Below are 26,301 nucleotides of genomic sequence, written 5' to 3'. Positions count from 1 at the left end.
TCAAACTTCGTCTACTAACCCATAAATGTACTCACTCTGCTGCTCCCCAGTATCTCTCCACACTCGTCCTTCCCTACACCCCTTCCAGTGCACTCCGCTCCATGGATAAATCCTTCTTATCTGTTCCCTTCTCCACTACTGCCAACTCCAGACTTCGCGCCTTCTGTCTCGCTGCACCCTACGCCTGGAATAAACTTCCTGAGCCCCTACGTCTTGCCCCTTCCTTGGCTACCTTTAAATCTAGACTGAAAGCCCACCTCTTTAACATTGCTTTTGACTCGTAACCACTTGTAACCACCTGCCTCCACCTACCCTCCTCCTTCCTGTACACAATAATTGATTTGATTACTTTATTTTTTGTCTATTAGATTGTAAGCTCTTTGAGCAGGGACTGTCTTTCTTCTATGTTTGTGCAGCGCTGCATATGCCTTGTAGCGCTATAGAAATGCTAAATAGTAGTAGTAGTAGTGCACTTATCTTGAAGTTGCCTCAGTCTACATGCTGCCAAATTTTTTCCATGGCCACTCCCCTCCCAAGCCAGGTGGGAAAATAAAACTAGGGATTCTACATGCTTTTTCCTCACACCTTTGCTGTGGAATTCCTTGCTCCACACTCTCAGAGTCCTCTTATCCCGTTTTGTGCGGCTCTCAAGACCTATCTACACTTTAGCATTTCCATCACTTTGAATAGTAATATGAGATTGTTTAAAGAGCACAAGTCTTTTTATTTTTTTAATTTTAAAAACTCCGTTCCAATCCTATTACATTTCTAACTCCCCTTTTTAAGCATTCTTCCTATTTTTCCGCTATCATTTTTTAGGCTACTCGGAATGACCGATTTCTGTGTGTGTACCCTCCTCTGCTTTCTATTTTACAATATTGGAGTTCCTTCATTTTCTGGTTTTATTGCGAAGAGCTCTGATTTGTGTTCCAAATGAATGGTATAGCAAATTTTTAGTAAATGATATGTATTTCACAAAAGGCTCCAATTTCAGCAAGGTATTGTAACATAAATTTACAATACTTTGCTGACCTGGAAGTTCCTTTTCCAGCCTAGAGGGTGTCTATTTAGACATTAATTTTTGCAACTACATAAAAATTCCAATAAGTGTTTTATTTCTCAAAGTACCAATAATTTCCTCATTCTGCAAGAACACATAATGGGTAGTACTTTGTTGTAAACAATGCATCTCGTTTGGGTTCTGGAACCACCAATATTGTTAAAAGTACTTCTTTTAACACCCATTGAGGTGGCGGTAAGGGCTCCTGCTCTAATCTGGTAGGAACTGTGTAGTGATTACCGCTGGTACTTCCAGCTTAGCTGTGCTTGCAAATCTTTCTCATGAATATTCATTGTGGATATCCTGAAAATCTGACTGGCTGGGGTGTCTCCAGTACCATGCTTGACTGCACAGGCTAAGTGCGCATTAACTATTTTCTAAAATTTTTTTTTATGGGGGGTGGGGGGTGGTATGTCATAGGTAGAGCACACACTAACTGGATGAGCTAGGGTTAATGCGGGAGCACTTTAGTACCAGGGGCTGCATGCTAATGGGAACATTAACACATGACTTGAGAAAAAAAACCTCCTGGACTTTAATGTCCCATGCTGGAACATTCTAAGACTAGATTTCACTGCCCTTTAGTAGAAGGGCCCTTAGTAAATAAATAATGTTCTAATGTATCCCCTCATTCTATAATCTTGTGCACCCAATTTCATGCTTAGCATACAGAATTGTATACGCAGGTTACAGAATACCTACAGTAATGTGCATAACTTGACAAATTAGCTACTAATTGGTACTAACAACCAATTATTGGTCTTAACTGGTACTAATTGGTACTTCATTTAGTCAATATTCTCTAACCTTAGCGGGCAAATTCTATAGTGTGTAACTGCAAGGAGTGTGGATGTGGGATGGGCATGGGTGTGCCCAGAATGTACACATTAAGGTTACAGTATACCAAGAGTTATGTGTGCAACTGTAACACTGCGACATTTACACCAGCCATTGACATGGTGTAAGCTGTGCCAACATGTTGGCGAGTAACTGTGGACTTATGCTAATATTCTGTAATAGCAATTACACACATAATTACCAAAATAGAATTCACACTTAGTATGCAGCATCCTGGTGTCTAACTTTTGGTGACCACCCCATAATGTATATGTTTGCGTTTTAATTTTTTTAAATATTGTTTTAATGTTTCATTGTACTCTGCTTAATTGGTTTTGAGAAGTGTGGGGCATAAAATTAGGATCACAATTATTTTTACCAATCTTTAAATATAATTTTAGAACTTTTATCCTTAGAGGATTAATTGTGCACAATCCTAACATTTATTTCTCAGGAATAGCTTTTAGTAATCTTCTGCATATTTGAAGAACAATTAAATCACATTCCCCCTGTACATTCCACACACACAAAAAAACCCCGAGCTCAGGTCACATATGTGACTACTTAAAAGAGAAATAGTATAAGAAAACAAAAATGCAGACTCTTAACAGAAAGAATACGCATAGCAGGAGGTCAATTAACAAAGCTGCTGCAGAATTTGAAAATGGAACCTTCCCCCTCTTATGTGAGAACCCCCCCCACCCACTATGGCTGGCTCTCCTGCTGTGTACTTGCATGCAACTCTTATGCCAGGGGGTCTATTGACTGTCAGGCAGAAAATGGTTGGTTGCTAAAGAGACAGGAAAGGGAGGGAAGGAAATAATACAGTGTAAAATTCTATGTTGAATTTTAAAAATTATTATTTAGGAAACAAATAATTAGCTTAGAATTAAATTGTATATGAAGGCATTGTATTTATTTGCATAAAATATGATGTTACTATTTGCAGTTTAAGATATGTTGCTTATTGCATTTCTAGGAATAATAGGTACATGATTCAATGTTTTGGCCAAAAAAGATGTAGCTTTTTATTTGCATGCAATTCAGATTTTAAAGTCAGCATGAGAAAATGGATTTTTATGAGCAATATGAATGAATGGCAGAAAATACTAAAAGAGATTACTTGTATATCTGTCTATTCTATAATATTCAATATAGAGGCTCTCTGATAAAAATATCAAAGGTGTACAAACCTCCTAAACAGCTGAATCACCACTAATGCTTACCCAAAGGTTATGGAGTTAAGCATTTTAGCAACCATAGAAGCCCTGAGGGCACCATAGTCATTATTTTACCAGTTTTTAAAAATAAATATCCTTCGTTGGAAACACTAGCCCACTCCCTTCTTTTTTGGTTGTGTTTTGTGCTCTCGACTGGGGTTTTTTCCCCCTTTCCTTTGGATTGCACCATATGGATTAACATGAGTTCCCTTTGGTGCCCATAGTTATATAGTAACGCTGAGGGCTTTCTCTATCATATGCATAATCATATAAGGTTAAGCATTTGTCACATCTGTGGCCGTGATCACCCTCAGACTTACCTTATTTCTGGGGGTCAGCTTCTAAGCTGGCTTCTGCCTATCCTTTCTGGAGTAGTTTTCCTTCGTGTGCTGGCTGCTTCCAGCATGGCTCTAATTACTCCACTCTACTGCACCTGGGGGTGCTGCCTGAGTTAGCTCTACCTCTGTCTCCTGCCTGGCTCTGTTTGCTCCTCTGTGCTGCACCTAGGTATTCTAAGTCTATGTTCTGTGTGCACTCTGCCTACTCCTTGGTTTGTACTCCTCTCACCCGCTGGTGGCCAGAGCCAGTGGCTGCCATAGTTTGTCTTGCTGTTCCTACCCGTTCCAGACTTTAGCCCAGTCCGGTTCTTCCAGGCTGCCGGACTTGTCTCTCTTGTTTGTTCCTGGACAGCCTCCGTAGTTGCTTACTGATGGCTGCAGCTGCTCCTCAGGTGTTGAAGGGCTTTATTAATCACTTAGAGACTGCAGCCTTGGCCTTTGCATCGTCTAAGGTCCCTGGTATGTTAGAGTGCTCTGTGCACTGCTACCTTGTCCAGTTCAGTGTGAGTTTCTAGCTTGTTACTAGTAGCTTGGGCATAGCTTTTCTTGTTGGCTTGTGTACAGCTTTACTAGTTCTCCTGTGTGTTGTGTGAGTTCCTAGCGTGTGACTAGTTAGCTTGGGCATAGCTTTGCTTGTTAGCTTGTGTACAGCTTTACTAGTTCTCCTGTGTTTTGCTTAGTGTGAGTTTCTAGCTTGTGACTAGTTAGCTTGGGCATAGCTTTCTTGTTAGCTTGTGTACAGCTTTACTAGTTTTCTTGTGTTCTGGCTTTCCCGTGTGTGTTTTCCTTTGCTTCTGGAGCTTCAGCCATAGTCTTGCTACTTGACCTGACCATTGCCTGAACCTGACTACTCTACTGCCTGAACCCGATACTTGGCCTGCCCCGACTACTGCCTGAACCCGGATATTCTCTGCCTGTGGCCAGACCTGACTATTGCCAGAACCTGGACATTCCCTGCCTGTCTGCCTTGCTTTCGCCTAAGTGCCTGGGGGCACTTCTGTATCCTGATTCCTGTTGTTCCTGCTTGCTAGTTCCAGTTCCGGTTTTCCTGTAAGCCCTGCCGGCTGCCCGAACCTGAGGGCTCAACCCTCGGGGAACGGTGGCTAAGTGTAGGTGAAGCCTAGGTCCCGTGTGTTCCAGTACAGTGGGCTCCACTCCAGTGTGTACCTGTCCGGTGCGTTCCAGTCCTGTGTATTCCAGTGCAAAACTCCAGTCTAGGGTTCCAGTCCAGCCTTGCCTCGTCTCTGCTTTGAATGTGACCTTGCCTGCCACTGCCGTTCCACGGTAGTGGTCCAAGGGCTCACAAACCCAGTGCTTCCAGGGAAGAAGCCTGACAGCATTAGTGGTGATTCAGCCATTTAGGAGGTTTTACACATTTAGAGCCTCTATAGTGGATGCTCTCTGGATCCTTATGGCCTATCAATTCCACCCATCCATCCATACCATCTACTAACACTTCCTCTCCTTTAGAGATCATACGTGTTTGTTCCATGTTTTCTTGAATTCAGAAAACATGGAACAAGAAAAGAGCCACCTCCACTGGGAGGCTCTTTAACACATCCACCATCCTTTCCATAATGCTTTGCTTAAATTACACCCGAGTCTATTCCCTTTATTACTATACCCCTCATTCAAGAGTTTCCTTTCAATTAAGAGACTTGCCTTGACACATTATGAAGGGATCAAGAAAACTATTGGTTTGTCTCCATTTCAATATGTTGTGCAGAAATGGGCTCAGGATTTTGGCACCTATTCTGTGGAGATCTTCAACGAAGCTTACAGACTGGCCCTGTTTTGATAGAGGAGTGCCCAACTTTGTGAGCTCCATTAAAAGTTTCTTGTCCGAATGTTTATTCAACCTACTAGAGCAAAAAAGATGAGGTATCCCACTGATGGGAAATGGTCCTAAATCTAAGGAAATGAAGAGCATCCTTAAGCACTGCACATAGGAATGTCCTTTGATCCAGGTCTTTTGGAAAACAATATAGCTGTTAGATTTTACAGATGATATTGTAGAGGGCGTATGGATGTCCGCCTATTTCTACATATAGCTTGCCTAATAGCTAAATGTTGTATTTTGCTGCAGTGAATTCAGGGCTCGCCCCCAACTTTATAACAATGGCAGATAGAAATACATGAACTAATGCACATGGAGACACTGTTGATATGGCAGGTTTGCATTCCAAAAAGCATTTTTGAAGCTTTGGGACTCTTACTTTATCAATGTGTATGCTCCTCAATACTAAATGATTTGGAGATATAATTTTTGAAAGTTCTTTTAGAATATTGGGACAGGACCATGAATAGTTTCACAAGAAGAAGGGAGTATATTCCACCTGGGGGGACTATTGGGATCAGACGAATGGGATTATGTAGTTAAATTTAAGTCAGTTCTAACTTGTTCATTTGACTGATGCTAGACATATGTCATCTTTTGTGCTATTTTGCATTGTTATGCCTTTATATGACTTAATAAAGAAAGCTTTCCATAAGAGAGAGATGTGCTACCTGTGCATTTATGTAATGGAGATATTTAAATCTCTCTCTCAAATCTCTCCTCTCCTGTCTTTCACCAAAGTAAATGTGGAGGGGCATTTTCAATATGACGCCTAAATCTGAATTTGGACATTTTACACAAAACGTCCAAATTCCGAACAGGAAAGAAGGTCATTTTCAACAAAAAAAGTCCATCTTTTTCTTTTGAAAATACTGTTTTGAAAAACATTTTGTGATTTGGATTTTGTTTTTTGGCCCATTTTCAAACAGAAAACATCCAAATGCAAAACGCACAAAATCAAGTCATTAGGATACAGACCATAAGAAAAGTTTCAGTCACAGGAAAGCATTAATAGAGGACAAAGTTCAAACTGCTGTAGAACCAGACAGTATTATTACATCTGAAAAATTATTTTGTAGGAAGACTGTTTCAAAATAACAAAACATTCAGAAAAATGAGAGACAAGTGCTTGTTCTGACTGTGGTGCTAGCCACACAGGAGTAAAACCTGGAGCAAAGGGGTGGAGAGAAAGAGCAAGCGAGACCTGGAGCAAAGGGGATGGGGAGATAATTTTTCACTGATAGCCAATATCAGTTTCTTTTTATAGTACTGTGACAAGTTTTCTGGAATTTGCTTTTTGTAGTAACAGGTTTTTTGGAATTTGCTTCTTGCAGGATTTGTTTAATGGAGCTCTTAAGGGATTCTTCTTCCCTCTCTCCCCCCCCCATTACCTTAACGGAGATGGCATTAGCAATGGGCCCCAAGCAAAATAATTACTACAGGCCCTCCTATTCCTAGCTATGCCACTGCTGTACCATTAATACAAGGGGCAAACTGGATCTATTGATTTGGCTTACCCAAATAAATGAATTTTCCTGGATTTACCTTAAAATTTATGGTCAGCAGCTACCTCAGCTGGACATGCATTCAGGCAGGGGGAGGGGGGGGGGCAACCAGCAGTGAAGATGCAGTAGAACAAATTGCTTTTACTGGATTTATAGAATTCTGTAGATTGGTTTTGTGAAAGCCACACTTCCTTCTTTAGAAAGAAAAACAGATCTTGCTGCAAAGAAAGAAAGAACTGAAAGACAGTCTGTGCTCACCCTTGTATCTCATACATATACATAACACTTACATCATGCTATTATGCTTTTTCCAGGGGTTATCCCACTGTGCTCTGCAGCCAATGAGCAAAGGACAATTGGGAGAATTGCCAATTACACACACACAAAAATATCCTTTACGCTTTCTCTGTCCACGCACTTCAGCTCTACCAAGCTCCTTGGAAAGTCCCACAAGTCTGAAGTGAGTCAGCTTGGCTTTCCCTCATCAAGGGCCAATGGCAGCTGAATCTACAGCTTGCACTTTTCTTGCTAGATGAAATCTAGCCTAGGGGTAGGGTTATCTTGAGCAATGAGAATAGGTTGCCACAGGGATTGTCTTTCTGGCTCTAAATATGAGATTTATTTATAGAACCATCTTAAAATTAGAAGGGTTGCGCCTGTGTAAAGGAGAGAAGTGTTTACAGAGAGATATGAAACACTTAGCTGAGAAGAAACGTGATGGGCAGTTCCATGAAGGGCAAGAAGATTAGTTTTGGACCCAGAACTGAGTGATGCAAAGTGAGTTACACTTTTCAAAATCCACCCTTGGATGTTACATTGTAGTGGGATGGGCACCTTTGGGAAAGGAAAGGGAGGAGGAGTGGTGGCATTTTTGTATATCAGCCACCTTTGGCTAGAAATGAACAGATGTGGAGGACTAGCCAGGAAAAAGATGTCCAGATTGCAGGAATGAACGTCCTCTTAGTGAGATCTGACATGGATGTTTAGTTACACAGCATGGACTTCTTTGTAGTCCTATTTTACTACTGGTTATGTGCAAATACATGTAATTCCTGGTGCCATGGTTCATTTTGCTCTACTGGTAATTAATTTTATACCAGTTCTTTTTAAAATGAAGGTATGGTCATTCTATGCAGCATCATGGAGTATGATTGCACCTGGTGACATTGTGATAAAATGTGAAGCATCAGGTACAGTGACTTGCCTTTGGTTCAGGGGCAGAGCCAACAAAACAAAACTCTACCCTCAGATTCCCAATTTGGATTTGTTGGAGCATATTGTCAATTTTGTTGATCAAATTTTAAAATGGGCAATGCTCAGAAACTTCCAAATTTAGGCCAATAGTTACTAACCTACATCTATGTCTGTGTGCTGCTTTTTTAACTGCAGGAAATTTTAGTAGGGGAACACAGTAAATATTTTTGCTCTTGGCTGTAGAAGCACAAAGGATAGTGGACCCCAACTTGGGCCACTATCTTTTACTGGGGCTTGTGATTTTCAAAAATTAGGGCCTCTGGCCTACCCCCCCTCCCCATAATTATCCAGTGTTTTCCATTAAAAAAAAATAAAAATGTTATGTATTGGATAGTTAGGTTAAAGGAGTCTTTCATGTTTTCTGTATAATAGTATGCAATTACACTGTATAATTACATTTAAGTTTGAATTATCTTTCCTGTAAAAATTTAACATAGGATCACTTACTGCCTCTTATTTAAGTGCTCCTGCATTAACTCTGCTTCGTCCAGTGATTGGAGAATGACACGGACATTGGGACCCGCAGTAACCACAGGGATGGGAATGGGGACAGAGCCCAGAGGGACAACAGGGCAGGGACAGATCCTGCGGGGACAAACTTTGTCCCTGTGTCATTTCCTACTTTGAAGCCTGTTAATGAACTGGACTGTTATTTATGTTTGACTGATGCAGACAATATTTTTACTTTTTGGAAAAACAATCAAACATGCTGGGGGATCCTGTACATCCTGCTACCAGCACATCTAAGAAGATATCTTCTATTGTAGGAGGGACTGTGGAAGACAGGAGAGCTAAATCCTGAGATTGTTGATGACTTATTCATCCACAGATTTAAAATAATCGTAACAGTACTTCAGAGGGCATATTTCTCCCCTCTAGGGCATACAGAACGGGTTGTATTTTGTACCCCTGGACATTTTAATAGGGTGGATTAGGATTCTTTAGGGTAGTAGAAGTCAGCTATTGTTGGGGGTTGGAAGGGTAGAGGGTGGTGGTGGGAGGGTTTATTATAGCTGTTCATTGTTGTTATTGTTTTCTATTTGTAATTTATACACAAGTTGATCAGCATATTGTTCCTTTTTATACTTTAATAAAAAGATTTAAATATAAAATAAGTGTTGAAGGCTTCTGCAGATGAGAACAGAGCCTGCGGGGAAGGAGACAGGGCCTGTGAGGACAGAACAAGGATGGAGATGGGGCCTACGGAGACAGAGATAGAACCCAAGGGGACAGGGTGGGGACAAATTTTATCCCCATGTCATTCTCTACCAGTTAGTGCTTGCGAATCATAAGGTATTAGCTGGATAACACAGGAATGCCCACTCTGACACACTCCCTCAATATATTTTTTAAAGTATGCACGTGCTAACCATGTGTTGATGGCTTAATGCCCTTTAGTAAAAGGGCCTTAATGATTTTAACATGTTAATTAGCTGCTTAAGGTTAAGGAATTACAGAAAACTACATATTAGATTTACATCAGTGAAACAGCAGCATAGACTGATTATGAGCTATCACCATAGTGACCAAATATTAATTGGAAATCTGGTAAAAATCACTAGATAGATATGCATATAGATAGGGGTTCTCAACCCAGTCCTCAGGACACACCTAGCCAGCCAGGTTTTCAGGATACCCACAATGAATACACGAGAGAGATTTGTATTCAGTGGAGGTAGGGCCTGCAAATCTCTCTTATATATTCATTGTGGGTATCCTGAAAACCTGACTGGCTGGGGTGCCTCCAGGACCAGACTGGGAACCACTGGAATAATGGGTATATAATTTATGATAGGTTCCTTTATATAAATAAGCGAGTTAAGTGTTTCTTTTGCTTGTTGTGTTTTATCCGTACCTTATCTTCTGCTGATTTGCCTTCTGTCTGTAAATGTGTGTTTAACTGACAATTTTCAAACAATAAAATCCAAATCACTATTTTGTGTTATGTATGGAGAGATAAATAACTAAACACTAAAAGATGCAAAATTAGAGACCAGGAGAACATGGGAAAGACACACAAAAGAGGTTCCAATTGTTTGGGCACTGCTGGCCCAATTAATAAAAAACTTTCACTATTACCTTAATACACTGCCATACAAGCTCTTGAAGGAAATTGTTTGGTACAACAGAAGTATGAAAGGTACCAGTAGTAAAGTTGAGAGATCGATCACACCCCATATATCCTAGATTAAGAGTGATATTGATTCTCTTTATGGTATATGCAAGGCAAACCCAATGTAGATCTTCTATTTCTAGTAGAAATAGAGGTTGAGAACACACTCACTCTAGTTCCTTGCTGTACCTGTTGAGGAAGCTCCACTGTAAAACTCACCATATTTAAAAACAAAAATCAATTCTGGTGTTCTCAGTAATACCACCACATATTCTACTACCAGGCATTTTGTGAAACAGGGCAGAGTCCACCCACTTTTGCCCTGGGCCCATCCAGAAGTGCACCCCAGCATACCTCTATGCCCTCCCTTTCCCATCCTGCAAGTCTGGCCTCTCTGCTTCTTCCTTTATCTCACTGCCACAGTCCTTCCAACTTAATTGGCACCATCAGCAACTCATACAAGTTGGAACCAGGGCCTTCACTCAGCCATATCCCACCTCCTCCGATGCAACTTCTGGGTTGGAACATGTGGGTGGAATGTGGCCAAGGGAAGGCTCCAGAGCTGGCCTGTATGAGTTACTACCAGCACCTATAAAGTAAACTGGAAGGACTGCCAAGGGGAGGGGGAGGGAAGGGAAGGAGGAAGATGCAGCTACAGGAGAGGAGCAGGAAGGGAAGAGGGGGAGAAATGCTGAACTCACAGCAGGAAGAGGGTGCAGGAGGAAGGAAAGAGAAGGAGAGAAACTGAAAAGTGTGGGGCTGGAGAGAGGGGGATGCTGGACATGGGTGGGGACATATGAAAACAGAGGAGCAAACGCTGGCTATGGTGGGGCGGGGGAGACAGTGACACAGAGGGGAACTCACAGACACAAGAGTGTACAGAGGACTATGATTACTTTAAGTAAGCCTGTCGTCAGTTAATGGAGACTGTATAACGTCAGTTAACGGAGACTGTATACTGTACGTATAAGAAACAGTACTGTACATGTGTTTATCAGATGTCAAACTTCTTTTGGTCACAACGGTTAAGTGCACGCTCTGGTTAACTCAATGTTTTTCTTTGGTTCCAGACCCTTGCACTTAAGCGGATTGTGTAATATATATATATTATTATATATATTATATATATATATATATACTATAATAAACTCACCCTCAACGTTCTGAAGACAACGTTCTGAAGTCACTCAGTCACTCCCTGAAGGGTTCATGGATTCATGGTGGTGAAGCCACAACACTGACCATGTCTCTCTGCCCCGCCCTCGCATGACGGACCAATCAGAAAAAACACCCTCAACATTCTGAAACACAAAGGACCATCACAACACCGTTCCCAGGCAACACAAGACGGACGAATCAGAGGAAACTACGTGACAATAAGGGAGGAGCATTCCCCAGCATAATGGCTCATTATCTGTGCAGCACGGAGAGCACAGAACCACCGCTGGAACGAGAGAAGAATATTCCTGCTGAGGGTATGTGCAAAAATAGACCGGGGGGGGGGGGGGTGAAAATTTTAAATGCCTAATGCCAGTACTGAAGAGTGCCAGAGGGCCTATAGCACAGACTATATTTGGGATCGCTTGACATGGAGTCAGAGGAGCCGGAAAACAACGTGCTCGTCACCATCTGGGATGTGGGCGAACAAGCTGCGGCCCAGCTGGAAGGATTACCCGCGTCCCAGCCAGCAGCAAACAGCGACCAAGGACAGCACAGCACATCCCACAACCCCCAAGCAAAAAACAAAACAAAACAAAAAAAGACACACATCAACAACCTGCACACACACTCACACAAAATAACTCTGTGACACATACATACACACACAAAAAAAGCCACATGCTAGCGCCCGTTTCATTGGTTTCGTAAACGGGCCTTTTTTACTAGTATATATATATATATATATATATATTATATATATATATAGCACAACTGTCCCTCTGTGCATTACACTCATAATAGTGAGCAAATGAGCGGTACAATCTCCTATAATAATCCCCAGCAGTGCACAAATGCTGTTACACAAATTTACATCTGATGAAAGCAAGCTGTAACCATGAGCCATATACTCTAGAGCAGAACATGTTTATAATATGCCAGTATACAACAACTCCATGATATCTTAAACGTACAGATGTGCATGTTGGCATATGTATTTGCACATACATATACATCCACACAGTTTTATAAAAGCTATTTATACATGAAGAATATGCTTCTTATAAAGAGATCCCCAGATTCTATACAAGTCATTCAAATTTGGGTACACGTCCCAGATCTGTGCACAAACTAACTGGTTAATGGGTTGTTAATTGGCACACATGTGAGTTTTACATACAGACCTGCCCTGCACTTTATCCTATAAAGTGCACATCTAAATTTTATAGTACACAATTCAAACAGGGGCCTAGCCATAGGAGGGTCTGGGGTGTTCCTGGAAATTAGGCACAATGTTATAGAATTGGGTCATTTAACACCCCAACTGCCATTAGCTGTGCAACAGCATTTACACCAGATTTCAACAGGTGTTAAGTGTAGCATCCAAAGATAGGCTCCAAATCCACACTTAACCTGGTGCACTTTGATGGGGCACAACTTCAGGTACCATTAATAGAATTCTCCCTAGAATGCTTTATGAAATATGACCATCTTTGGGAAGAGGTGACAAATCTCCAGAAACCACAACAAAAAAACAACAACAGATTTGAATGAACACTGTTAAAACAAACAATTTATAACGTAACAGTCCAAACACCATGCTTTTATGTGAAAAAATAAAACAAGTTACAGAAGTTCAAACATGTAAGTTTTTCAGACTGCTTTATTTTGGATCCTTTTAGTCACTTTTTCCCAGCTATGATCACAAATTACCTTCAAAGTGGCTGATGGGGAAAATTGCAGTAACTAAGTCGATCCAATACATCAACCTCTTCCGCGACAAACCGGAGGAAGCAAAGGCACCGCTACGCTCCCCTCCCCTGGCCAGTCTCTCTCGACTATCCAGACCCAGTTCGCTTCCTCTCCATCCAACCTTCAAATATGACTTTAAGACCACCGAAGGCAGCAGCTGCAAATCACATAACTTGCCTTCTTCCACCAGCTGCAATCGTCACGTCGCGAGCGCGGTGGCTCGCCCCCCCTCCCGAGTCCCGACGCAACTTCTCTCCTTTTGCGGCGTCCCCACCCCCTCGACGCAACTTCCTGTTTCCGGCGGGGCGGAACACACACGACAGGGGGAAAGCATTTGGGTCGTCGCAGGCAACCTGTGTGAATTGCTGCTGCCAACCTTATACATAAGTTTGAAGGTAGGGCTTTGTGAGCTTTTTAGAAAGGAGGGAGAGATATGCCAGATGTGGATGGGGAGAGTGGAAGAGAGGGAAGGATGCCAAACCACGGGGGATGGGTATGGGGGGGGGGGGGGGGTGTCAGGGTCCTTGAATGCGTATGAAGAACGGTGCTCAGCGTGTGAGGTTAGCCAAATACGCGTGCCTTGGTGTCTCTGCTACTATTTTGGGTGGTGCGTGGGATCAGTGTTAAATAACATTCGAGTCCCTTTTTGGTATAGAGCCGGGGGAAGTAAGTAAGTGCCACTTCTCTTGATTTGATGCTATTGTCAATAGCTGGTAGCTCTCGTTCACAATGATCTGGCCCGTTCTTGCTTCTCCGTTTTCTATGGATCTCGCTCATTGATGCTGTTATAACATTTTCTCTCCATTTATGTGGGTTAATGTTTTTTTTTCATTTTCTGTTTGCAGTTATCTATTTGTTTTCATCTGGTACACTTAAGATCTGTCTGTTCAACTATAGGGGGCTTTTCGTTTCAACTGAAAAGATTACATAAATTCTGGTTTGTTTCTTTCCAATGTGCTAGGTTGTGCCACAGTATTACCAGCGCTTCGGACTTGACAAGTGACCTAGTCTGTGAACGGAGGTTTTTGACCAAACTTGGCCTTGCAAATTATTATTATTATTTTTTTTAGTCTACTGCACTGTGTAGCTGTGCTTTTCTGTTTGAAAACAACACTAGATCTGAAATGATTCAGGAGACATTGACAGGAAGCCGTTTCTATCCTAAAGTCTGTATCTTGAAGCTGGGAAGGTTGGCAGCTAACTTTTTTTTGCGGTTTTATACTGTGGTGGATGCAAATGAACTTACAAAATAATAATCGCATTTTCCTTGGAGTTTTACTCTGTAAATTCATACAAAAATTTGCAATTTAAAATAAGAGTAAAAGGAAATTGAATTGTTTCCTAACTACAAAGTAAATGTGTTCCATAGAAGTGACATTCTGGGCAGTGCTTGGCTTCTTAAATAAGAGCTGCTCAGTAATTTCTGCTTCCCTATCAGTGCTTAAGTATGTACTGTAACTTTTGAAAAGTAGGGTTTACAGGTTGTTGGTGGTTCTTTATTTTTGCTGCAGAAATAGAAATCTGCAGTGAATGCCAGGATAGACTTTAATAAACTCATATTCTGAAGTGGTACCTTTTTGTGGCATCGAATTGATTTTCTAGAGGCACAATGAAACAGAGAAAAAAAAAGCAAGAAGGAAAGGAGGATGTTGCTGGTCATTTGCAAGGATTTGACAGAATTAAACAGGAACATCAGTTCTCTGAGATAGCTATCAGCATTGGTTTTATTTATACTTCAACTCAGTGAGCCAGTGGAGGAGGGACCTAGTGGTTAGATAACAGGCTGAGAACTATACATGAAAGCATACTGATGTTCTTTTTTGTCTTAGGTAAGTCATTTTAATTTAATTCAAAATGGCATTTATGTGTCTCTTTTGCCAGATCAAGTTCCATTTCAGATGATCTACGTCCAGTAATAGAAAGCCTAACAGAAATCTAGTCTTCAGTTCTGGCCTCCTATATGATTACTAGCTTTCAAGCACAGAGCTAACAATGAGAAGACGTGAGCTAAATAAATAAACTTACTTCAGCCTGTTGCTTTATATAATGTGACATCCAACAATCTGAATAAAGCACAAATTTGGAAACAGTGCTTGTTTTACTAAGAAGTGAAATGAGTTCCAAGGTCAAGGAGAGAGCCTGAAAAGGACAAAATGTGTTAAAATGAGGGCACTGTTTGTTATGCTTACAGATAATAAACCATTATATTTGTAAAATTGATGTATGATTAGAAGATATCATATGAACTCTACTCTTCCCAAAATGTCAACAGATCTGCATCTGCCTTCAGCTTAAGTAACAACACATTTTAAATACAGTATTAAAGTGCATCGTAGATATTTCTTGGTAAATTTCAATCCAAGTTTGGGTTATTTCTATTATGATATAAGTAACGCAAACTTTTTTTTTGTTTTCTTACCAGTGCTCCAGTTACTAAGCAGTGCAAGTGCTGTTCATTAGCTAGTGCCGAGACAGCCCATTCACTTTGAATGGACCGTGTCGGTACTAGCTCATAGACAGTCACTAGCATTGCTTCGCAAACAGACTCCCAAGTGTCTTAGGGCCCTGTTTACTAAGCCACGCTGTAGGCATGCTAACATTTTAGTGCGCGCTAATACTGACACCCATATATTCCTATGGGTGTCTTTAGCATTAGTGCGCACTAATTTTTAGCGTGCGCCGAAAAGTTAAACAGGGCCCTTACAGATGATTGAACAATTCCACCTAAAATAGTCAAGTGTGGTGACCAGAAAATTTCTTAAATATGTATCTAAATCTCTCTTACTGAAAATTGTATAAACTTAAAGATATATGTAAATATATAGTAGGTTTAAAGAAAATGCAATAATCCAGTACAAATCACCAAGAAAGATCTGTTAAGAGTACTACTACATGAGATGGAAACTGCACCGAATAAGATAGAAGCTTTGAGTTAGCTTTCAGTCTCCTCAGTTTTCGTACAATTTTCAACCTGTGGACTGGATTCATAAAAAGGTTTTGATCAGTTGTATATTAGAACAAGAAAACACCCCCAGGTCCACCAGGTAATCTATAAGAATCACTATATTTGCTTCTATATGTTTGATATTTTTGATATGCCACCTCTCTGTAGTACAACCAAAGCAATATGCTTATAAGTATAGTAGGTATTTTCCTGTCTCTAATGGGCTCACAGTATGCCAAGATTGGACATTTTAAGAGTTGAAGGCAGTATGGACTTTATAGAAATAGAAGATTGCAGTTGGTGTAAATCCTTGCGCTTAAAAGTTGGCACCGATCTCAGCACTATGTGCTCTTCTATAAAGTGTCCAACTTGGAGTGCCGTTTATAAAGTAGTGCTCAGTGTACATTTTTTTGTTGGCCAAATTTGGGCACCATTTATTGAATTTAGTTCATAGAACCTGTTTTCTAGCATATCTAACAGCATCAACAGATCAGCATACTGATAAAGTGTTGAAGTACAAGTGAATGGTTAAAATACAATTTTTATTTTTGAGCTTAGATGAGCGGTTCTGAGTAAGTAGAATGAATAGGAGAATCTACTAGCACACATTGGGAAATGGGCAACCTGATTTGCAAACAAGGGAAAAAAAAACTCTTGAGTCAGATCAGTAAACAAAGAAGAAAAATTGTAGAAAAAAGTTTCATCAGTAATGAGAGTAAATAGAATAGTTAAGGAGAAGGGAGATAAAACCTAAAGATATGAGCTGGATAATGGACTGTGGACATGATGGTTCACAGCCAGCATAGAAGAAAATATGATAAAACGGAAAGTGGAAACAGTTATCCATTTCTCGTTGGGTGTGACGTGGTGATGTCAAGGAGGCATGATACGACACGACACTGTCTAAACGCTATAGCATCATGTATAAAAAAAAAACCTGTTTGTGTGACATCAGTCCTTGGTGGGTGGAGGTGTGCCTGGGGTTACATCGGTATCAGTTGTATTCTACCCTCCCCCAAATGAGTGAACATTTGATGTTGGTCTCCTGAACAACAATTTCAGTAGGTGTAGGCTGAGACTTTGACTTGACCAATACTAAAAACAAAATCACTTCTACTATAGGTGGTTTATTGGATTTGGATTTTAGATTTACTCACGTTTTCCAAGCTCAAAGTAGGCTATAAGCAGGTATGCAAATTAGTTCACAGTCTGTGAATTGATTTGCTGTGCTCACAGGGAGCATCATTGGGAAAAGCATGATTTGAACTTTGGCTTCCCAGGTCCTTAGGCTGTCTTGCCCCTTCACTTATTTAGATTTAGTTCACATTTTTTCAGTAGTACATGGTGAGTACCATTCAGGTACAGTAGGTAGTTCCCTGTCTGTAGAGGGCGTATGATATAAGTTTGTACCTGATGCAGTGGAGGGTTAATTGACTTTCCCAAGATCACAAGGAACAGCATCAGGATTTGAATTTGGCTTCCTTAGTTGTAAGCCCAGTGCTTTAACCACTTCATGAATATGTAGAGTTGTTTGCTTATGGCTTGACATTCTCCTCTAGAATTTTCTAATTATTCAAAACAGCCCCATATCATGATTCATCCACCACTATGGATTATTTGGATTGAGCTCTTACCTTTTCAATAGTAGTTCAAGGTGAGTTATGTTCAGTATTATTAGTTCAAGGTGAGTTTTTTTTTTATTCAGATGTTTCCCTGTCCCCAGTGAGCCTATAATCTAAGTTTGTACCCAAGGCAATGGAGGATTATGTGACTATCCCAAAATCACAAGGAGAAGCAGCAGTATTCAACTTGGTTTACCTGGTTGTCAGCACAGTGCTCTCACCGCAAGGCTACTCCTTCACTCCAAGGTTCTTACTTTGGAAGGTAGTGTTTATTTTTTGTGAAATAAACATTTGTTAACATAAAAGGTCAGTTTTTGACTCATCTGCCCAGAGGGTTTGTTGGTCATCCAAATGCTCAGCGGAGAATTTGAGATGGGTAATTCTGCTCACTGTAGGGAGCAGTGGTCCGTTCCTAGCTATGCTGCATTGAACAGCATTCCATATCTTCTTAGTAGTTGGTACATGACCTCTTGCATCAGATGCAGTGAGAGGCCTGCCGGTCTTTAGATGTTATTCTGGTGTACACTATGGAATTTTCAACATGGGATGATCTTGGCAGGATGACCCGTTTCTAGACCGTAATCACTGTTTGGGAATGGGTTTGTAATCCTGTCTAGACAGATATGCATCAATTATTCTTTAGATCTGTGAATTTTGATTATGGTTTGATAAGTTCCCATGAACTTCCTTGGTGAAGACCAAACTTAGTCTTTTGGACTTTATGAGGTCAAGATATCCATACTCAATCAACACAGATTTATATCACAGAATAATTTTGTTACACAGTTATCTAAGCACCTGATTTCCTTAGTGTAATCATTTTGGCTAATTTAGAACTAAGAGTTAAGTTACTCTTTTACACACTGATTGTGAATTGGTCTTATATTTCCTAGTTTTATATTTTTTATGGAGTTTTCTATTTTATACCCTTCTTGTTGCATAAGAAAAGACAGATTTCAGTTGGTACCATTGAGGTAATGGAAGAGAGAGTAATCCACCTAAGTGGATGAACACTAACTCCCACATAAATATAACAGTACAGAGAGAGTGGGAAGTGGACCAATGACTCCAGGAGAACGGGAGATAAGATTTCAAAGAACCACTTTATTCAATGACTCGACACAGAAACTGTGTTTCGGCCACGGGCCTGCCTCAGGAGTCTTAGATGATCCTGTGGTTAAAAAGGAGATGGATCTCTGGATTGAGTGGTCTTTGGTGATCCTTGTACTTCCAAAAAAAACCTTGAGGTCGAGTGGTCTTGATAAAGACCTTTGTGATATTTTGCTGTGTCGAGTCATTGAATAAAGTGGTTCTTTGAAATCTTATCTCTCGTTCTCCTGGAGTCATTGGTCCACTTCCCACTACCATTGAGGTAATTTCATTACAGATCCTGTGTGCTATGTCCTAAAAGGCACCTCTTTTCTTAAAGGCAACATATGTACCTTTGTAAAATAGGCTTTCCTATGACTCCAGTAATGTACAAATAACTATTTGACACTTGCTTCAAAGGTGTGCATCTGTTTGGTGTATACATGCATCTTTTACAAAATATGTGTACATTGCAACTTTATCCAAACTATGATCATGGGAACGTTTTGCCTGCAGATTGCACAAAGGTAGATGTAGTTATGCATTGCCTGTTTTTTATGTATGTATATCCATGTGCAGTTTTATAAGTCATTTTCCACAGGTAAAATGTACTTTACACGTGGAAAATGCTGTGAGCAATTTTATAAAGGAAAGAAAAATAAGAAGTCCAAATGTTGAAAACAAATAATGTCAAAACACAGAGTAGCATATATTACCAAGCCAGTAGCTGGTTTTAATTTCTTTAATCAAATAAGTGGAATAAATATTAATTAATGATCATAGTTTGGATAAAGTTGCAATGTACACATATTTTATAAAAGATTAGGATTTATTTACCGCCTTGTTGAAGAAATTCACTCAAAGCGGTGTACAGTAAGAATAGATCAAACATGAGCAATAGGCAATTACAGCAGTAAAAATATTCAAATAACAATAAAAAGTATAGCATAGTATACTACTTACAATGTCAACACAATACATAATAGAACATTTTAATTGATAGTGAAGGGTAAAGAAAGATGGAACATATAGATAGGTAAGAGAGTAAGAAGAGTTAGAAAGTAAGGTGACTGATTTGAAGAAAGCTGCATATGAGGTCAGAGAGCTGGTTAAATATTCAGGGTAGGAGTGGATAAACAAAACATTTTATATCATAGTCCACATATCCATGTGGACTATGATATAAAGTGTTTTATGCTTAATTATTCCACTTTAATTGAATAAAGAAATTAAATACAGCTACTTACTTATAAAATTGCTCTACAATGAGGCTCATTTTCAAAGCACTTAGCCTCCCAAAGTTCCATAGAAACCTATGGAACTTAGCCTCCCAAAGTGCTTTGAAAATATGCCTCAATGTATCCCATGGAAACAGGGAAAAAAAGTACATTCTGGAATTCTCGATGTCAAAGAACCACCTATAACGTAGTAATCTATTTTCTCGGGGATTGTTTCATTAATCAGTATGAGAATAATTTTGCTGAATTTATTTATGCCCTTATTAGACAGTATATAGTACAGGTAAGAGTCCTGTTGAGGCTTAGTTGTGCTTATGAATGAAAAGTAGTTATTTCTGATTATGTTGCACTTGAGCTATCTGTCACTCAAATACTTCGCCCTTGTATATTAAAGAGGGAAGTTATCAGTGTGGGTTACCATTAAAACATGTTATTTTACTGTTAATACCAGTTATTAGTGATTGGGTCTCATTGCATAAAATGGGACTTGTGCTAAAATAGCACTAGTTAGTGGTAAAATAACTCCTATTTTTATAAGATAATTCCTGAAGATCTGTAGCATACAGGGATTCTCAGAGGACAGCAGAACTACATGCTACCACGAATGAGTGATATCATCTGATGGAACCTGGACACGATGGTGGGGCTTTGTTGGTTGATGCCATCCATTCGTGGTAATTTCTGCTGTCCTTGGAGAACATCTGTTACAGGTAACTTTGCTTTATTTGCTCCTTATAGACATACTAGCCGTTAAGCCCGTAAAAACGGGCTAGTAAAGGAAGGGGGGGGGGTGTTTGAAAGGCCCCCCCCTGGATAGGTCGCCGCCGCTGCCCCTCCCCTCCGGGGTTGCCGCCCCCCCCCCCCCCCCGGAGTCCCCTCCGCCACCCCTCCACCCGGGCTGGGTACCTGGCTTCACTATTCAAACCGCCGGAACGCAGCACACTGCTCATCTGAGCTGCCGTCGGCCTTCCTTCTTCTCTGCGTGTGTTCCGCCCTCGTGTGACGTAACGTTGGCGAGGACGGGACACAGGCAGGTAAGGAAGGCCAACAGCAGCTCAGATGAGCTGTGTGCTGCGTTCCGGCGATTTGAATAGTGAAACCAGGTGCCCGGGTGGAGGGTGGATGGCAGCAGCGACTCTGGGTGGGTGGGGGGAGCGGTGGCGACGGCGGTTCCCTCACTCGCAGGTGCGCAGGTTCCCTCTCTGTCACGCCCCGTCATTACGTATTGATGCGGGGGCGGGACAGAGAGGGTCTCTACTGCGCATTTGCGAGTGAGTACGCCTCTTGCCATTTATATGTTTGATAGGACATAGCAGTAGGTAAGGTCTGCAAAACAATTACGTTCTGGTTAAAAGTATTTTAGTTTTGTCACAGCCTGACTTGATTAGGAAACAAGATTGCTAAAATGAATTTGTGTCTGTGGATTTGGGGGGAGGGTAGTTTGTTTAGTTTTATTGATGTTTTGGGGTGCTTTCTATGGAAAAATATGCTGACAGCCTTATAGTGTTTGTGGTTTTAAATTACTAAGGAAACGTATGCTGTTTATTGTGTATGTGTGGTGTTGACGGATCTATTTTTTTAATTGCTTGGCTATTTGACTTGTTAATATGATTTTTCAAAAGTTATTTATTTATAAAAATGTATATACCCTCTCCTTGGCATCGCAGAATGTCAGTCAGGATGGTGTACAATCATAAAACATTAAAAGCCCCAGTTAACATAACATTAAGAAAGCAGCAGTGCTTTCACTGCTTTCCTAACTGCAAGCCAAACTCCACTCCCCCAGTTCACCAGGCAACTTATTCTACTCCAGCACAACCCTTATCCTAAATGCTCTTTCTCCATACCTCCTTTCTAATAGCAGCTGCATTAGGAAGATCCAAAAGACCTCTAGAGGAGGAATAAAGAGGACATGTAGGCACATAGGGGTCTTTTGCAAAGGCATGGTAGCGTTTTTATTGTGTGCTAATCATGCTAATGATTAGCATGTGCTAAACGCTAGAGACGCCCATAGGAATATATGGGCATATCTAGCATTTAGCACACGCTTATTTTTAGCACATACTAAAACCTCTAGTGCGTCTTTGTGAAAGGCCACATACTGTGCTTATTGAGGTGCCAGTAACTGTGGCCGATCACCACACACAGCCTTAAATGTCATCCAGAGGAATTTAAAAACATATCTTTCCTGCATTGATAACCAATGCAACTTATTATACTTATAATGTGAGTCATTGACCCAGTGGTAGTAAGCTACCACAGCTTAGTGAAATCATACAGTAAATTCTGCTGCAGTAAAATATCACATTTACTGCAGCTTAGTAACTACCCCTGAAGATAGAGACATAAATTAGCAGAAACCCCCTTTGAATATCTAACATAGGTTAACACTAATTGCATGCCTTGTGGTCTAGGAAATCCCAGTTGTTGGCTTTCTAAGGGTCAGAGTTCAGAATAGAAGTGTGTGGTGGTGGTGGTGGTGTGTGTGTGTGTGTGTGTGTGTGTGGGGGGGGGGGTTAATAGGAAAACAGCTGCTATTTGTCCTCAAGTGTTAAATTATATTCCCTCCATTTAGTTTTCTTCAAAGACATCGGATACTCTAGACATCATAAAATTTAGTTTCAAATTATTTATGCTACAAGTGGCTGCAAATATATTAAAATATTTTGGAGTTCTCACTGTGCTACATAAATATTAATGTTTAGTGTATAATACATAAATCAGGAGATTTTCTTGCCATGTGTCACCTGAACTGGATGCCTTAAAACACATTATTTTTCATGAGAAATATTTAACTAATATCTACTAACAATTTATTTAAATTGCAGATTTTGTAAAAGAAAGGGATTTCTTAGATGCTGGTCTGGCAGGGTATAGGAGAGGGTCAGGCGTGAAATCTATATTGGACACATTTGAGGATGAATAGGTAGGAGAAGGACAGGGTGAAGGGAGTAGGAGAGGAGAGAGCAAGGGTAGGTGAACATTGGACGGGGGTGGAGGAGGCGGGAGGGGGATGGGTTACAGGATGAACAAGGGAGTTATGGTGGGAGAAGTAATCTAGGTCATTGTCGTTGTCTCCTGGATATGTGTTGGGTAGTATGGTTCATAGGATTAGTTTGGGTCATTAGGATAGGCTTGTTTGAATAGATGGGTTTTTAGTGATTTCCGGAAGGGTAGATAGTCATTGATTGATCTAATAGGTCTAGGGAGGGCATTCCAGAGTTTTATATCTGAGACCTTTGCAATTAGGGTAATGTAGGTTGAGGTAAGTATGTGAAGTTTCACACCGGTTTCTGGTGGGAAGGTCAATCAGATTAAGCATATAGCTCGGAGATTCACCGTGGATAATCTTGTGGATTAATGTATGGACCTTGAAGTTGATACATTCTCTGATAGGGAGCCAGTGAAGTTTTTCACGAAGAGGAGTTGCGTCTTGCCTCATCCTTGGCCACCTTTAAATCTAGACTGAAAGCCCACCTCTTTAACATTGCTTTTGACTCATAACCACTTGCCTCCACTTACCCTCCTCTCCTCTTTCCTGTACACATTAATTGATTTGATTTGATTTGCTTACCTTATTTTTTGTCTATTAGATTGTAAGCTCTTTGAGCAGAGACTGTCTTTCTTCTATGTTTGTGCAGCGCTGCGTACGCCTTGTAGCGCTATAAAAATGCTAAATAGTAGTAGTAGTAGTAGTAGTAGCATTCAAATCGAGATTTGCCAAAAATAATTCTTGCTGCTGTATTTTGGGCAGTTTGAAGTTTTTTCAGGATGTGGGTCTTGCAGCCTAGGAAAATACTATTACAGTAGTCAGCATGGGTAAGTACCGTGGATTGTAGCAAGTTCCGGAAAGTGTTCAGGGGGAGATAAGATTTTACACGTTTCAATATCCACATCATGCTGAACATTTTCTTTGTAGTGGATTTTGCGTGACTTTCGAGTGACAGATGGTTGTCTAAAGTCACTCCAAGGATTTTCAGATTGTCAGATATGGGGATTGTAATGTCAGGGGTGATAAGATTAGTAGGGAGGAGCACGGAGTGTTGGGATGATAGGATTAGGCATTGTGTTTTCTCTTTGTTCATTTTCATCTTGAATGGCGTTAGCCCAAGAGGTTAGGATGTTAATGCCCAAGGATATTTTGTCGAAAATTTCTGTTAGATTAGATTTAAAGGGAATGAAAATGGTGACGTCATCAGTGTAGATGAAAGGGTTAAGACCATGTCTGAATAGAGCTTTGGCCAGGGGTATCATCATCAGATTGAATAGGATCGGGGATAAAGGAGATCCTTGAGGTATGCCGCAGTTTGGTGACCAGGGAGATGAAATGGTTGAGGTTGAGTTAACTTGGTAAGATCTTGAGGTGATGAAGCCTTTTATCCAATTAATGACGTTTCCACCGATCCCAAGTTTATCCAGTAGCTTGGTTAGAATATTATGATTTACCATGTCAAATGCGCTTGATAGATCAAATTGTAGGAGGAGGATGTTGCTACCAAATGAAATTTCCTGTTTAAATTTGGATATTAGAGTGAAAAGGATGGTTTCTGTACTGTGAGCTGGACGGAAACCCGATTGCAATTCATGTAGAATGGAGAATTTTTGTATATGTTCGTTGATTTGGGAGGTCACTCTGTTTTCCATCAGTTTGATTAGCAAAGGGATGGATGCGACAGGGCGGTAGTTGGCGACATCATTCGCTGGTTTCTCAGGGTTTTTAGGTATTGGTGTAAGTAGTATGTTGCCATGTTCAGTAGGGAAAGAACCTTGTTGTAGCAGGAAGTTTAGGTGTGAGGTGATGTCTACAATAAAGCGTGGAGCATCTTTCATTAAGTAGTTGGGACAAGGGTCAAGATGGCAGTGAGATTTGGAGAGCTTGGTGATCGCCATAGAAACTTCTTTAGTGGTGAGGAGGGTGAAATTTGTCCATGAACGGACAGCTGGAATTTCGTCTGCGTAGGGGTCCAGTTCGTCAAGAAAGGAATTGATATTTGCACAGTCCTGGGGAATCATGTTGCACAGATTGGTAATTTTGTAATTGAAGTGTTTGGCCAGCTGGTTAGCAGATGGGTAGCTTGAGGGTGATGATGTGATTGGGTTGGTATTAAGAAGATTCTTTATGATTTGATATTGCTTTTTTATATCTGTGCCACTAGTAGAGATTATTTGTGTGTAGTAGGATCTTTTGGATCGTTTAATGGCATTTTTGTAATTCCTATGTGCTTGCTTCCATGCATTGTAGGTGAGGTTATTTTTTGATTTGTTCCATGCTTTTTCTAGTTTCCTGGTTTTTGATTTTAGGATTTTTAGTAGATCATTAAACCATGGTGATGGGTTGCGTCTACGTAGAGTTTTAGTACGTAATGGGGCTATTTCTTCCAATATAAGTTTGCATCTTTCACCCCATTCTGTAAGGAAGTGAATTGAATCTGGTTGTGTAGACCAGTTATTGTTGTAAATTTGTTGCCAGAATCTTTCTTTGTCAATCCGTCCTCTAGTGGTAATTTTTTTGGGTCTTGTGTTTTAGGCTGGCCTTTTTTCCGTCAGTGTAGGGATAGTATCAGTTTGTGATGATCCGACCAGGGGGCGAGAACCCAGTTGATATTGGATATGTATATGTTTTGGTCCGTTGAAAATTTGTAAGAAATGATGTTGAGCGAGTGACCTTTGCTGTGGGTAGGTTTATAGGAGGGAGGTCGAGGTTACAGAGGTGAAGGAGATTCTTTTGTGGTGTTGGAGAATGGTATAACATTGAATTCTGATGGGGGTGCAGAGAATGTTGCATAGATGATCGTGAATGAGTGGATGATGAGTATTTTTAGTAAGAACATGTTGGTGAGATATATTGATTGTTAGGAGAACTTGAGAGTTAGAAGGAAACAAGAGGGTAGTAGAGGCAATAGATTAAGTGGTGGGAATTTATAATTGTGAAGCAGAGCTAGGAATCGTAACAAGATATAAACATTGAACAGCATATATAGTCTATATACGTATATATATGTTGGGTTCCATGTTAGGAATTGTTAAACATCTTAGAATCATTGTGGATAATAACATTAGCATTCTATTAAAACCAGGAAGAAAATTTCAAAGATTATTTGAAAAGGAATGGTCAGCAAAACTTATGGATATTACTGTATCTTTGTATGGGTCTGTGGTGTGACCACACCTTGAATATTATGTCCAGTTCTGATTGCCCCACCTCAAAAACGATAGAACTCGAAAAGCTTCAGTGAAGGACAACAAAAATAACCAAAGTGAATGGAGTAACTTCCTTATGAAGAAAGGATAAACCAGTTTTGGGCTCTTCAGCTGGCAAAAGAGATGACTGTGA

The 26,301-nt window shown here is 40.5% G+C and overlaps 2 protein-coding genes across 7 annotated transcripts in view; one reads left to right on the top strand and one right to left on the bottom strand.

The window, feature by feature from the left end:
* Positions 1–13,294, bottom strand: part of SNX20 (sorting nexin 20) — a 105,382-nt gene extending 92,088 nt beyond the window's left edge. For all 3 annotated transcript variants that reach the window (XM_030204337.1, XM_030204343.1, XM_030204341.1), the window contains exon 1: positions 13,036–13,294. Coding sequence is in view for 1 of the 3 variants with exons in the window: in XM_030204341.1 (XP_030060201.1) it covers positions 13,036–13,087 (52 nt within the window). In the remaining 2 variants the exon portion in view is untranslated. The remainder of the gene's footprint in view (positions 1–13,035) is intronic.
* A 70-nt stretch (positions 13,295–13,364) lies between these two features.
* CYLD (CYLD lysine 63 deubiquitinase) overlaps positions 13,365–26,301 on the top strand; it is a 130,140-nt gene continuing 117,203 nt past the window's right edge. For 3 of the 4 annotated variants that reach the window (XM_030204334.1, XM_030204333.1, XM_030204332.1), the window contains exon 1: positions 13,365–13,469. The gene's annotated coding sequence lies outside the window, so the exon portion shown is untranslated. The remainder of the gene's footprint in view (positions 13,470–26,301) is intronic. The other variant, XM_030204335.1, reaches the window with a different exon arrangement.

Source organism: Microcaecilia unicolor, chromosome 5, assembly GCF_901765095.1.
Source record: "Microcaecilia unicolor chromosome 5, aMicUni1.1, whole genome shotgun sequence".
In the NCBI taxonomy this organism is placed as follows: domain Eukaryota; kingdom Metazoa; phylum Chordata; class Amphibia; order Gymnophiona; family Siphonopidae; genus Microcaecilia; species Microcaecilia unicolor.
This window is presented reverse-complemented; position numbering and strand designations above follow the sequence as displayed.